The 15,246-nt window shown below is 46.2% G+C and overlaps 1 protein-coding gene across 17 annotated transcripts in view; it reads left to right on the top strand.

Moving 5' to 3' along the window:
- LOC111144685 (potassium calcium-activated channel subfamily M alpha 1) overlaps positions 1-15,246 on the top strand; it is a 726,020-nt gene that overhangs the window by 651,464 nt on the left and 59,310 nt on the right. For all 17 annotated transcript variants that reach the window (XM_022499102.1, XM_022499098.1, XM_022499101.1 and 14 more), the window contains one exon: positions 2,008-2,200. In XM_022499102.1, coding sequence (XP_022354810.1) covers positions 2,008-2,200 — 193 coding nt within the window. The remainder of the gene's footprint in view (positions 1-2,007; positions 2,201-15,246) is intronic.

Below are 15,246 nucleotides of genomic sequence, written 5' to 3'. Positions count from 1 at the left end.
ATGATTCAGGAAGTCGGTCACACTTTTGTGCTGAGGGATCCCTGGAAAGAGGGATTCTTCTCCATTCAAAACATACTGCTCCAGAGCCCAGAACTAGCTGCTTCTCAGCCCCATAGCACTAAATGCCTCTTCTCCATCATCTCACTTTGTCTTAGTATTTTGGAGGCTGAGAACAGAATCATGACTTTCACTGAGACATAAAAGGCGGTTGATGGTCTCAATCTGTGTGGTCACATACCGTCAGCTCACAGCCCCTTCTCGAAGAGGGAGAATGGGAGGAAGGGATCCAGGGATATCTGGTGGTGGGCAGAACCCCCACCACCCAATATAGTCAGTGAGTTGAAGGCAACTCAGAGCTCCATGTAGGCAAAGCAGAAGCTGGTTTCAGGCTGGAAAACCAAGTATGTGAACTCTAGAATGAGGTCCTATGGCCCTGGGGAACCCCGACATGGGATGGCCTGATCCGTTCTGCTATGATCCCTCCTAGGGACACAGAGCATGCAGAGGTCACACCTCTCCCCTCTACCACTAATCCTGAGCTTGTGTTATCTACCTCTCTGTCATTACCTCCTTGCTCTCTTCCCCACCGCCCCCACCCCCCCCCACCCGCCCAGCGCTTTTTGTTGTTATGGGATTAAAAAAAATCTGTTTACTGGCTTATTTATTTTTAATTACACTGGTAAAATACAAATACATCCTTGTTATAAAATATTCAAATGAGACAGAAGTATGTGAAGTCAAAAACAAACTTTTTCCTTTAAACCCAATCTTATTCTCCTCCCTAGAGGTAATTACTATTATTAGTTTAGTGTATATTTTTTCTGAAATTTCTCTCGAAAGGTACATGCATTTATAAGTATATTCATGAATATATACTTTTATGTTGTGGGTTTCTTTTTACATAAATGAAATCATACTTTCTGAATTATCTAGAACTTGTTTTTTTGTGGGTTTTCCCCCCCTTTCTTATCCCACTGTTTCAGAGATCCTTCCAAGGCTATGCCACATGGAGAACTGTTTTGATCTCTTTACCCACTGCATAGATTTCCCTTGATTGTATGGCCAGTGGTGTATTCAACCATCCCTATGTTGTTGGTCAATTAGGGAATTTTCTCGTTTTTGTTTTGTTTTGGTTTGGTTTTGGTTTTGTTTGTTTGTTTTGAGAAGGAGAACAGGAGGGAGTGCAGAGGGAAAGGAAGAAAGAATCTTAAACATGCTCCATGTACAGTGCGGAGCCAAGGGCTCAATCTCACGACCTGGAGATCAGGACCTGAGCCGGAACCAAGAGCGGGATGCTCAACTGACTGAGCCACCTAGGCTCCCCTCTTGTTTTGTTTTGTTTTGTTTTCTTGCTGAAAATATGCAATACAATCTTTTGACTTGAAGCTTAACTCCTCTCCCCGCACCTTTGCAAGATGCACATTCCTTCCAACCCTCCCACCTCCTCCAGGTTAATAAGCGGCACCACCAGCAACCCCCACCCCCACCCGGATCACACCGTGCTCACTGGCTATTTCCCCTTGGCTGCATTGGAAATTCTAGTTGGAGCTGCATTGTTTTGCCCGAGACAGAAGTGACCTGCTATTAAATAAACAGGCATTTGAAACCCACCCTCTCGTTAGGTTCTGAAAGCCAGAGGTTGCCACAGGACAGTTTCCTAAATCAAGACAATTTCCAGGCAGGAAGAAGATGTAGGACCCTGGCATTATTCCTCTCCCTCGTTTGTTAGCAACGGCTTGATGGAGTGTGGAGAGCAAGCCTGAAATGCCGCCATCAGCACTGACTACCCTTTAGATTAGCACACAGCTCCTATTCCCTTGAACGTAGTTAGGCCAGCTTAATGTCAAGGCATAAAAAAGATACTTGTTAAATAATTTCCCAAAGCTCTGGCTCGATCCTTAATTTGTTTTTATTTTTTTTTCTCCCCTCTTTCCCTCTCGTCCCTCGTACTCACTTTGGCTTCTTCTTCTTCTTCTTTTTTTTTTTTCCCCTTCTTCTATGCCAAAGGGTACGCCATTAAGTCGGGCTGATTTAAGGGCCGTCAACATCAACCTCTGTGACATGTGCGTTATCCTGTCAGCCAATCAGAATAATATTGATGATACTTCGCTGCAGGACAAGGAATGCATCTTGGCGTCACTCAACATCAAATCTATGCAGTTTGATGACAGCATTGGGGTCTTGCAGGCTAATTCCCAAGGTAAGGACAGCCTGTAATACTTCTCCGCTGTGCCTACAGGGGACAGGGGCTGGCAAGAGGGATATCCTTCACTCCGTAATTCAAAGAGGCTCACAGCAGCCTGCCTGGCAGTGAAACCCGCCGTCGCTGGGATGGCTTTCAAAGGGGCATCGGCTTACTCTTCTTACCATCCTGGGAAACAGGCTTGAGACCTTGAACACCCATATCCAGAATAGGTTGCCGACCCAGAGAGGAAAGCAGCCTTTCAATTGCCACCCCCGTGGTCTTCCCGAACGGTGGCTTGGTGACCAGGGTCACCTGCTTAGCGTCAGGCCCTGGAAAGACGCTGCCAGGAGAATTCTTCACGTTCCTCTCCAGTATATGTCTTTGCCCTTGAGCTATGTTAAGCTTTGCCATTGTTATTGCTGCATGGGGATGTGAAGCTTTACTCTGTTATATGTCGACCCACGGAAGGTGACCCCTGGACAGTGGGGACAATATGGACACGAGAAGTCATTTAGCTAGAGTTGGCGCTCAGCAGGCTGCACGTTCTTTACAGGAGGCATGACAGTTAAATGATTCACGTCTGCCTTCTCTGCTCTGCCTCTGCCTTCCTTGTCATTCTCTCTGGGATCCTGGGCAGATAGCTGCTAGTAAAGATGTCATCTAGAAGTCTCAGAGGCAGCACAGCCAAACCTCGTGACAAACAGCCTCAGTCATCAGGGCCTCCGCAGGATGGGACGCGGGGCCTTGGTGCAGGCTTGCTGTGACCTGCAGGATCGTTGCTGTAAGTGTTCCACCGGATGGGAGGCCCTGGGGACCGGATGGGGGCCCGAATCCCATCATTCCAGGCCCGAAGGTGGAGGGAGCGCGGCCCGTGAGAACTAGCGCTAGAGCTGCTGGGGTGGGAAGCACCGTGTCCCCTTCAGGGGAGAGCTCAGCTCTGTGAGGCTGCCCAGACCCATCAGGCTGCCCGTGCGTGGTCCTCTGTCAGCTCAGGACCACCTCCTTCCTGCAGCTGCTCAACAGTGCTATTCCTAGAATCCTCTTCACTGAACAGTTCTGGACCAACATCTGGCAAGGAGGGGGTGCCCAGGGATGAGATCTGAAATTTGGAAAAGGCAAAGAGGCCTTCGTTCTTTGGAGGCAGCGGCAGCCCGACCCTGGGCAGATACGAGGTTCAAAGCGGCTCTTAGGGGAGTTTTTCTTGGCATCACTGGCTTCGCTCCTAGGGACTGAGGGGGCTGCTGTGGCCTTCGTCAAGGTGCCTTGAGGTCTCCTGCATCTCCTCTGGAAACTTTCACCTCATGTTGCAAGTGAAACAGCCACTGGTGGCCTCTTTAGCTTTTGTTCCTACAGCCCTTCCAATGGTTGCGTCAACATCTAATTTTCTTCATATTTGGCATAGAGTGGTTTCTAGTCTTCTTTTTTTTTTTTTTAAATTCAAGTTAGTTAACTTAAAGTGTAGTATTGGTTTCAGGGGTCGAATTTAAGGACTCATCACTTTAAATATAATACCCAGTGCCCATCCCAAGTGCCCTCTTTAATGCCCATCACCAAGTTATGCCATCCCCCCCCACTACCTCCCCTCCAGTGACCCTCAATTTCTTTGTTCTCTTAGCTATAGTCTCTAATGGTTTGCCTCCCTCTCCGTTTTTACCTTACTTTATTTATCCTTCCTTCCTCTATGTTCATCTGTTTTGTTTCTTATATTCCTCACGAGTGAAATGATATATTTGTCTTTCTCTGACTGGCTTATTTCGCTTAGCTTAATACCCTCTAGTTCTGTCCATGGTGTTGTAATGGCAAGATTTCATTCGTTTTGACGGCTGAGTAATATTCCATTGCACATCTATACCACTTCTTCCTTATCCATTTACCAGTGGATGTACATCTAGGCTCTTTCCATAATTTGGCTATTGTGGACATTGCTGCTATAAACATTGGGGTGCACGTGTTCCTTCAGATCACTACATTTGTATCTTTGGGGTAAATACCCAGTAGTGCAATCGTTGGGTCATAGGATAGCTAGCTCTATTTTCAACTTTCTGAGGCACCTCCATGCTGTTTTCCAGAGTGGCTGCACCAGCTTGCATTCCCACCAACAGTGCAGGAGGGTCCCCCTTTCTCTGCATCCTCACCAGCATCTGTCGTTGCCTGAGTTCATTTTAGCCATTCTAACCGGTGTGAGGTAGTATCTCGCTGTGGTTTTGATTTGTATCTCCCTGATGCCGAGGGATAGGGAGCATTTTTCATGTGTCTATTAGGAGTGGCTCGAGGTAACCCTCACTGATCCAGTCTGAAGCCTGGTTTTGACCTCTCCACGCCACTATCCCTTGCCTCTCCCCCAAATCTAAATCTTGGAATCCACCTGCTCAGCCAGGATGCAGGGCGATATGTAAAGGCTCTGAAAGAGAGTCTCACCTACCCCACTGTGTCCTGGAGAGCTAAAGCCTGCCTCCTGCCTGCCCTCCCTATGCAGGGACCACAGGTGACTGACGATGTGAGGAGACAGTAAGCTGACCTTCTAGGAAGTGGAAGAGGCAAGCCACATGTGGTTCCTGCCTTTAAGTACCATTCTTCCCTGCGTGTCCTCTCAGCACGGGCATCCCCCGAGTAGCTTGTTAGAGATGCAGCCTCTCACGCCCATCCCAAACCTCCTGCGTCTGAATCTGCATTCTAACGGGATCCCCAGGTGACTTGTGTGCACTGCTTTAAGGCACAATAATTTGCACGCTAACAAAACCCGGTCCAGTGAACACGCTGACCGACCCGATCAGACGCTCCTCTTCTCCTGGCAGGAGCTAGCAAGGGGAATGGAAAGAAGCGGAAGCAGGAGAAACACTCCCTTCGGGGGTGGGGGAGATGGAGTTGAGCAGGAGGGGCAGGAAAATACATGTCTGTTTTCTCCCAATTCAATAATTGGAATTGTCAAGGTCCATAGATCAGAATCTCAATGCACAATTGAGTTACATGTGTATCTGATGTTGGTGTTCCTTCCAGCTCTCAGAAACCAGACCCCAGCCTCTTAGGTCCTATATAATGGCCAAACTGGTAAAAATGCATTTCCTCCCCTCTGCACATACCCAGTTCTCAAAAGCCTTCCCTTTAGTATAGGAATAAGCAAGGAAAATAGGTTTTGGTGGGAGAACAAAGAAAGGGAAAGGGAGCTTATTTTCTTGCCCCCCCCCCAAAAAAAGAGAGAGAGACAGATAGGCACCGCAAACACACACTCATACACACACGCACATACACATGCGTGCAGGTGAGCATGGGCCAAAAGAAGGCAGAGGATGTATCTTAGGGCTCGTGGCAATTTTCAGACTCTTGGTCCGCAGTGGAATGGGGCTCAGGCCTCCCGCAGCCGGCAAGCAGCCCGTTCTGCTCTCAGTGAGAGACTGCGAGAACTATAGGCACACTGAGCCCACATTTCCCCTTGTTTTCTTGCTCTGTCTGCTCTTCTCTCGTCCTTGGTTTCTAACACTCTCCTCTGGGGACACTCTGACTTTCCAAAGCGGTGGCCATCAGCCCAGGAAATGACTTTCCCTCTGATGGGTGAGTTCTCTGGTCTCACCTTGGGCTGCCCATCAGGCATCCCACTCCTTGGGTTTGTCCCAGCCCATAGGGCTCGAGGGACAAACCAGGCTTCCCTGTCACTGTGTCTCTCCTTGAGACCCTCTGGACCAGCAGGAATGCTCATTGGCCTGAAATTCTCACCACCCTTCCTCTAGGCATTTGTCATCCCCACACTGCAGGTGAATTGGAATTACAGAGTACAAAATGATTTTGTGTTCCTCTTTTCATTGGGGGAAGCAAATCTAACTTCCCCTGAGTGATAACAACAGAGGTTTCTGGCCACTGCTCCCCAGTTTTCATCATGATTTATTCTGCAGTCCTTATAAAATCCCCTCCTTTGCTTTGTCTTGAGAGCTATATGACCATCTCTCCCAAACCCAGCAGGACAGAAATGTGGACTCAGGACAAATGTGTGCTTCAGGGCCAAAATATCTATGCATTTTTATGGCATGTTTTTCTAACATGATTCAGTGTAATGTGCAAAACGGGTCTTAACACTGAGGAAGTAGGCTCTTTTTTGAGATCTGTGTTCAGACACTTGCCACCGTGCATTGCTTGGTTTCCAAGACCAACAAAACCTCTTTTCCTTCTCCTCTATTAACATTGCCTTTTGGTGTCACTGTTCTAGCCCACATGGTGTCAGAACTGACCCAGCCTAGGGATTCTGGACCAGACACTTTCTGAAAGATCTGAGATGTGATGCCCAGTTGTCAAAAACAATCACAGGGAGAGGTGGCCTACCAGATGCCGGATGGTATATCCGATGTGACAGTTGGGTCTATGAGATGCAGTTTTAATATACAGCAGGCAAGACTGCGGTGACAATTATATAAAGCAGGGGAAGCTGCTTCTTGCTGGTCAGCAAACATCAGCTCAGAACCACTTTACAGCTCTTTACCAGTAACTAAGTGCCTTTATTTACAGAGCGCCTGTCACTTCCCTTTGGCTGGAGAGCTGGTGTATTATTTAGCACGCATTTATCTGGGGAAAACATTTCAATTTAAATTAACCGGTACAACAGTGGCTCTTGCCAGACCGTTTCCCTATGGTTCTAAAAGACAAGAACGGAGTGTGATCTCGAAAGGGAGAGTGAGCAGAGGATGGAAGGGTCCATTCTCAGCCTCTTGAGTCAGTCCCTGAAAAGAGGGAGCATGGGATTGAATTTCCCTTTGTGTTTTTGTATCACATTATGAAGTGAGCATCCTAGGGTTTCTTCCTGGTTCATCTTCTAGGGAGGATAACTCTTGAGAGAAAGAAGGCAGAATACACGAGTGTCCACTAGACATCAGGCACCGTAAAAGCCCAGAACACAAAGATGACGTGGACTGAGTCATTCACTGTCCTTAATGCCTCAGGTGAATGGAGGAGGTGCCCCCATGAGCAATTATGGTGCAAGAGACAAGGATGAGACTAGAAATACAAGAGTACATAAGGCTCCTTGTTTTACGTATCTTAAGCTTCCAAAAAGAGGTGACATTTGTGGATGAGTTGAATACATGTGGCTATTGACCACTTGAAATGGGGCTAATGTGACTGAGGAAATGCTTTTCTTTCCCTTTTACTTAATCTATAAATTTAAATTTAAATACAGGTATGTGGCTAGGGACTACCATATTGGACAGTGCAGGTCTAGAGTTTAGGCGTAGAGCCTTGTGAAGGGTGGTGATGATAGGAAGATGATGATTAAATCCATCTTTTAAAGAGGTAGCAGGCAAGAATATGAGCATGGTTTAGACCTGGGATGAGATGGCATCATGAGCTATGTAGGGAGACAGTCGCAGCAGACATCAAGGGATGGGTGAGCATGGACAGGACAGCTGTAGTGATGTCAGTCACAAAGGCAAGGCAGAAACTGAGGTGGATTTGAAACAGAAAAAGAGTGTGTTGAAGTCCAGTTGGGGGGAAAGGAGGTGTGGATGAGCAAGGATAAGGAGTTGGTAATGAGTCTCAAGGTTGGCTACTGGGTGGATAGAAAGTGATTAAATAAACTGAGGACTCAAGAGGAGACACTGGGTTGTGGCAAATGGTAAAGAATTTGGTTCTGGTCCATTTCAGTTGGAAATGGGATATCTAACAGGAGGTATAAACATACAGCTATAGGGATAAAGTTAGGTTTTAAGGTACAGACTTGGAAACCATTGGTGATAGACAGGGTATAGGCCTTGCATGTGGATATTTCCCAGGGAGAGAAGGCAAAGCAACTAAGAGAAAAGGACCAAACCTAGAACCTTGGAAATGTCAGCACCAAAGGGACAAACACAGGAAGAGAATCCAATGAAAGGGGCTGAAAGCAAAAATTTAAGGAAGTAGAAGTGGATGCTGTCAAAGGTAAAGGAGAAGAGAGTTGAATAAATTCCAGATAGCAGTTTAGAATGCATCCTAATTATTTGTTGCTGCCTGTTGCTCTTTGAGAGGCAAGGACTCTTCTTCATTTGCTCATCTCCATGTCCCCAGTGCCTCAAACACAGGAGCTGACAGAGTTGACATGCCATAGGAATGTGTTGGGCTGAACTGATTTGAAAGGAAGCAATGATTAGCACTGTCAGATATTACAAAAAAGTCCTATAGATGAAGTCCTAAAAAAAAAAAAACAAAGGCACGTTTGATGCTCAAGAAGTTGTTGATGACCTTGGCAAGAATAGTTGAATAACTTGTTGCCAGTAGACGCTGGAATTCAGGGGTCTGAAGCATTAATGGGAGGTGAGAATTTGAAACCATATATTACTCCTTCAATTGCTGATAGGGAGAGAAAGGATATTTCAGAGGATCTTGTCAAAGAAAAGATTTCCTTTTTGTTTTTAGAATGTGGAGAAAGACACCATATTTGTTGGCTACAGTGGACTGAGGTGACACCCCACTGAGAGGGAAAGTTTGACCCTTTAGGAGGGAGTTGTTAAATGATATAGAGAGGGACAGAGACAAGCATAAGATGTTGTGGCCTTGAAAAGGAGAAAGAGTGACTCCTGTCCTTCTGAGACAGAAGGCTAGATGGGGAAGATGAGGCTGGAGGCAGCTCAGTTTGTTGACTCTCCTTCCTTCACAAAGCAGCCAGTTTGGTTTTCCCTGAAGATCTGAGGGCCCAGGACAATTGATGGTGACAAAGGTTCAGAGCAGACATTACAATAAACATGTAAGGGAGATGACTGGAGTGAGGCGAGAGCATGAGTAAGCATTGGTGAGGGCCAGCTGGGGTTGGATTTATGATGATGCCATGAGGCTGGTCAACACAGCTCTGTGATTTTCTCTGCAGTTCTTGGCAGAAACAACAGAAAACATACAAAATGGCTTTAGTCTGGGATGCAGATTCACAGAAGGTAAAGGATTCCATGGAGCTGTTGAGAGAATATGAAAATGAGTGGCCACCAGATCTAAGATGGTGGATAGAAAAGTCAAACCAGTGTTGGGGCTTACAGACCAAGAGGCCAAAACAAAGCAGGAACTAGATCCCCATGAGGTTGACAAACAGGTTTGTGAGGCAAAGGCATGGGAGAGCTGAAGTGTGGGAGGTTTGATCTGAGAGAGGAATATATGATGAGCTTGAAGAATGAAATATTCCTTACAGAGCCAGAACAGAGCTTGCTGGTATTACACTGAAAACCGTTCATCCACATGAGAATTCAGAGTCCAAAGCCAAGGCTGTCTGACTACCATAAGCACTACCAGCAGCATCAACACCAACAAGAACTCTAATAATAATTCTAATACTCATGAACGTTTGCCGCCATTCTGTGGTAGGCATTTTGCCAACTGAGATGATATGCATTTCTCAGATCACTACTTTTCACCCTTGGCTGCACATTGTAATCATCTGAGAAACTTCTAAAAAATATTTATGGCTGGGTCACACCTCAGCAAATGTGGTTTAAGTGGCCCGGGGTACAACCTGGCCATGAGGAGTTTTATAAACTCCCAGATGATGCCGTGTGCTGCCAGGGTTAGGAACCCCTGCCTGAGCTGGTCCTCAGAAGAGGTGTATGTGGTAAAGAGGTTACCCTTTTGATTGGAAAGAAGAGAAAACTAGGCCTTGGGGAGTGAAGTAATGGTTTTAGCCGGGGTCTCCAGGGATCCCAAACTTGAAACTATTTTACTTCTTTAGGACAATGCTCTTGGCTCAACTTGTTAGTCGGCCTTCTTTCTTTCCTATTTTCTGGATTGTCGTCAGCTTCCCGAGACTAAAAAGCCTTAAGTAGAGAGAAAGGGGGTAGGGGATGTGCTGGAGACCAGGCTCTGGTTTCTACCAACTGGCTGTATCCGCCATTTTGTCTCTGTCATGTGTCTCATGGTGGTAAGTGAACGATATTAGTTACCCAGCAGACAGGCCTTCCTCCTGACTACAGCTTTTGAGAGAGAGCCATGGAAGGCCCAGCAGCACGCTGCACTGAACAGTAGCATCGCTCACCCCCAGAGCCCGCTGTGTGCTCCCCTCAAGAGCTTGGGTTTCTTCAAGCAGTTGGAGCATGTGTATTTCACCCTTGGGGTTAAATTTGAATGTTGGGTGTTAGGGGTCTTCTCTGGTTCCCTTTCCTATTATATGCTCTGCATTCCTCAGATTCATGCTACCTGTCCTGCAGGTGTCAATGCAATTCCACAAACCCTTATTAAGTACCTGTTGTGTGCCCAGACTGTGCATGCCAGGCATTGCCAGGGAGACAGGGGTGCATGAAACCCTTCTCCTGTCCATGTAGCCTCTCTGTAAGCATGTAGCTCTGCCTCCGAATGCTGGTCTATTACCAGGAAAGAATTACAGTCTGTGGAGGCTAATGTGGGACAGGAAGAGAAAGAGAGTGGGTTTGAGAGACACTTGGGAAAAATGCATGGGATTTCAGCAGGTGGAAACAGATAGAGATGGCTGCAGTCACAGAGAATAGAAGTAAGGGGCAGGGGGACCTGGAGACGTGTTCAGGGGACAGTAATGAGTAAAATTTGGCTGGAATGCAGGGTATGTATAAGACGGCAAGGACACCTGAGGTAGAAATTTGGGTTAGGCATTGAGGGATTTCTTTTAAAAATTTTGAGTTATGAAGCTGTAAACAATTCAGTAGGCACTGGGGAGCTACGGCAGGTTTCAGAGCAAGAGAATGATGGGATTGGACCCAAGGTTCAGGGAGTTTGAGCTGGCAGCCCTATGAAGCATCGTTTGGAGTGGGAAAGAAGAGGATACAGGGTACTGAGTAGGGATTGTGGTTATCCAGGAGACCAGGAACCTTGAACTGGCAAAAGAAAGGGGATGTTATTTGAGAGACTGAGTAGATGCAAAACAGGTCGTGATCGTGAGCTTCCTTCTCGATGACAGAGGACAGTGATACACTTATAGGAAGAGGCCTGGCTGCGGGAGAACGTGGTGTTGGTAATGTTGGGATCTAGCCAGGCTTCATTTCTATGTAGATTTGGCAGAAAATCTGGGGACCATGAAAGGCAGGTGGGTGGAGATGAAGTCCTGCCTCCAGAAGAGGGTCGCAGCTAGAAGTCCACCCCACTGCTCATGCTCTACAAAAAGAGGAAAGCGAGGTGAAAGGTGAAAGAATGAGGAATATCTTAGGGCAGAGAGAAATGTTGGTGGGAGCTGAGGATCCACAAGCTGAGTTGGGCTCCAACTTTCCACGGGAAAACATATGTCACAAACCCGGAATGCATGTCCCCTGGCTGCTTTTCCTCACCCATCTAAGTTTTATTTTTCTATATTCTATGCCTTTGTGTAGTCATCAGGTTAAAAATATATATATAGTGGCTTACACAAACACACCAATAGGTACACAAGCATGTATGTGTGTGTTTGCAGACACACACACACACACACACACACACACACACACACACCTTGGTTCCTTTAGTCCTTCGTGACCCTCACCCACAGTGACACTAAATGATACCCACACATAAGCAGATGCTCTCCCTTGCCTGCATGTCAACAAAGGTTAAGAGCCTCAAGTAGGGAATGACATTTTTCTTTGGAAGTATGGCTGTGATCCTTGGAGAGACAGCATTAATTGGGGGCATAGGGCATATCCTAAAGTCTGAGAATTCTTTTACTGTTCCGGAGAAGAAAATGTGACTTCTCTTTTGTGTTTGGGGGAGGCTGTGTGGATTTGGACCTCGAAATTATTGAATGGCAGAAGTCAGGATTTGAAAGGACCTTCCTAACCTGGAACTTGGGGACAAAAGCCACAGGATGAAATGTAATGAAGACCACTGAGCATTAAGTTTCAAATAATCGCTGGAGACAGGCAGCATAAACCTTGTGGATAGAAATGTGATTTATTTCGAGTAGTGGTTGTTTCATCTTGTTCATTCTGAGAAGGAGTGTGTCAAGAGCTACGAAGCTTTGAAGGGAAGAACTAACAAACTCAAGAATGCCGCCAAGGGGGTGGTCAGAATGGGGATGTGATGGGACAAGCTGTCACTTGCCAAGCAGTTAAGAGAACAGGGGGTAGTGGGCTAAAAGGGCCACTTTATTTTCTGCTCCATGGAAAAAACCAGGACTGATGGGTAATGATGAAGGAGAACCAGATTGTAGCCTCATGTAAGGAGAAGACCGTTCCAGAACAGAATGGGCTATCTACAAATGTACTGTCACCACGTGTCCACCTGCCAAGGGAAAGTCACTGACGTGATCTTTGTGATGAGAGGGAGGTTGGATCAGATGAGTTCTTTGGTCCTTTATAACTGAGGGTCTGTGGTCTTTTATTTTTATTACATGGGGATCTGTGTTTTCCATGATTTACATTCTTACTCCAGAGGGAGCACTGTGGCGTTTGGTGGGATTGGGGCTCTAATGGGTCTTTTAGTGGAAGCTTTCACGTCCTTCCAGAATGGCACTGTCTGGGTGTCGGAGGCAGTGGGTGAGCAACTGCACAACTGGGTTTTCCATTCATTTGACCGACCACCCCCATCTTCAACTCCCATATTGCCCTCGGCATCCATCCTTCCCAGTGTTCCTCCTTTTTTCCCCTCCCTCTAGCCTCACCCCTGCATACCCAGGCTGCTCCCCAACCCTCCACTCACCAACGTACCTAGACACACATCCTCACACACATCCTCCCTCCCTGAAACCAGAGAAGCATTTTTTTCAGCTGTTCCCTATGTAACATTCATTGCCATGATACTCTTTCTCAATTCTGAAAGGACGTGGGGGAGAAGCCATTTCTCTACCCACCGAATGAACAAAGCTCCGTGCTAAAATATTTTTCTTCAGTTGTAACAGAAACTGCTGTTGGCTTCAGTCTCCAAAACCAGAAAGACAATTATACTTAACTGTTTAGAGATTTATAAATACCATGCTGGAGTAGCCTCTAGGTAGTAACTTTAGATACCCAGCCCAATAATTTTCTTTTATTGGTTTGTGATTTAGATCTTATTTTGAGTCCTCTATAATAAGAGCAGTACATTTCATTAAAAGAGCTTACTAACCAATAAAGAAAATCGGGCTTAGGGCTGGAGCAGCCCAGAGCGGGGCCTGCCCTGGTGCACCTCCTCGGAGGACGGGCGAGACTAATCTCGGCCCGGGAGGGCACGTGTACGCCAGCAAAGCAGCACGTGCGGCTGCTTTCTAAATGACTTCAACTCGGGAAAATTTGTCTTATGCAGTGTGTTTTACCATATGAGGGATCCTTTTCATACCGCCATCGACTATTCTGATAACAGATTCCCGGCAACAAAAAACAAGGAAACACAGACCGAGAGTAGCTGTAACAGGAGACTGGAGAGCCTGGGCTTGTTGCTGAACCTGGGGACGTTTTTCGGCCTTCCAGACATGAGGAACTTCCTTGGGGAGAAGTGGGGGATGAAAAATAAAAGCTGACCAAATCGCCTTTTCTCTCTGTACACAGAGCAGGTAGAGCTCCCCTCGGGCTGTGCCCAGCTTGGGACAGCAGCCAGAAAAGAAAATCTGAGCTTCAGAGGCAGAAAACAGATGTGCAGTGGTGCTGGAGTTGGGCCGAACTCGTCGACCTCACATTAGGCTTTCCCCCGTAACACTTGCATGTGTCATTAATGCTTCTTTTTTAATAGCTGTAAGTGCTCTTTTTACCAAGGGAGTCATGCCCCAGGTGCATTCATAGGCAATATCTCATGTAATCTTCCTGATAAACCTGTTAAGGCAGAGGTCACGTATCTCCATTTTACAGATGAGAAAACTGGGGCCCAGGAAAAGGCAGCAACTTGCCCAAAGTCTCATAGCTTGTCAAGAGCACGTGGAGTTGATGTCCAAACTGATTCCAAAGCCCATGCTTTCCTCACCACATTGGTGAACTCCTTAAAAGAGAACAAATGTTAGTCTCATGAGAACAGGTCTGAATCCATATGTCTGCTTTTAAAGGTCATGGAAGCATCCCCAGGTGTGCTAAACTTCTCCTTGCACCCAGGGACTGAGGGACGTTTTTGTTTTTTTTGTTTTTTGTTTTGTTTTTTAATGTTCTGTGCAACCCCATTTTGTAGACCCCTGGCCCTCCTTGCGCCAACAATCAGAGATACTGGGATTCTCTTGGTCCCCGTCTTCCTTGCTACAAAAGCTACACAAACACGAGTAGAGTTGAGAGAAGCGTCAAGAGCTCTGCTAAGCCTGCTTCCCTGAGCAGTTTGTTCGAGCTTTCTTCCCTGTTAACACAGTTTTGATTTTGGAGCTGCCAGTATAAGGGTAGAAGGTTTGAGACCCGGATATTGCTTTCTGTTGTCCAGACACTTACAAAATACTTCCAGCTTTTATTGATTTATCCCACTCTCCAAGTGGACGTTTCCGTTAAAGATAGTAGATGAGAATAACCAGACCATGCTAGTCCCCAAAGCCTAGGATTTCAGGTGGTGTGTGATACTCTGAAAATGGTCCAGATAAATGGTCCTTTGGGAGGAAAGTGCAATTATAGAACCAAAGAAAAGTAAAAGAATTCTTGTCATCCTATGGACTCTCTAAGGGCCCTCCCTGATGAGATTCTGGATAAGGATAAGTCAATCAGGAGTTCTTTCCTGAACGTTATACCCCATGGCTGAGGTTAGTGTCCCCACTCTGTCCATGGTCGTGCTGTCATGGAACTAATGGGATCTGTAGGCAGAAATGATGCAGACATACAAAATAAGTTGTATGGCACAACTTGAACACATATATTTAACAATATGGGTTCTGGAACATCCCAGAGTACTTTGCAAAATTCCTGGTGTGAGTCATTTGTAATTTTCTGAGGCATGAGTTTAATCCACATGTTGTGATGGTAACATACAAGCCATGAGCCGGCAAATGAGCCTTACCAATCATCCAGTGGATTTTTGTCTTTATCCATCTATTTATAATTGAAAACTCATACAAAGAAAAGAAAAAAAACCATTTATTTCTTTTCCTAAAAAGGGCCCTGCAAAGAAACCAACTGACTTATAAATTACTTTAGTTCTGGATTTATAGAATATTTAAGGACTATGAGTGGTTCTTAAGTATTTCAATTATACCTCAAGGAATGTTCTAGTGGAACTCATCCCCCAGATTCTAGAACAGCAGCATAGTAGTC

This window comes from Enhydra lutris, unplaced genomic scaffold (assembly GCF_002288905.1).
Source record: "Enhydra lutris kenyoni isolate GAN:26980312 unplaced genomic scaffold, ASM228890v2 scaffoldscaffold12, whole genome shotgun sequence".
Classification (NCBI taxonomy): Eukaryota; Metazoa; Chordata; class Mammalia; order Carnivora; family Mustelidae; genus Enhydra; species Enhydra lutris.
This window is presented reverse-complemented; position numbering and strand designations above follow the sequence as displayed.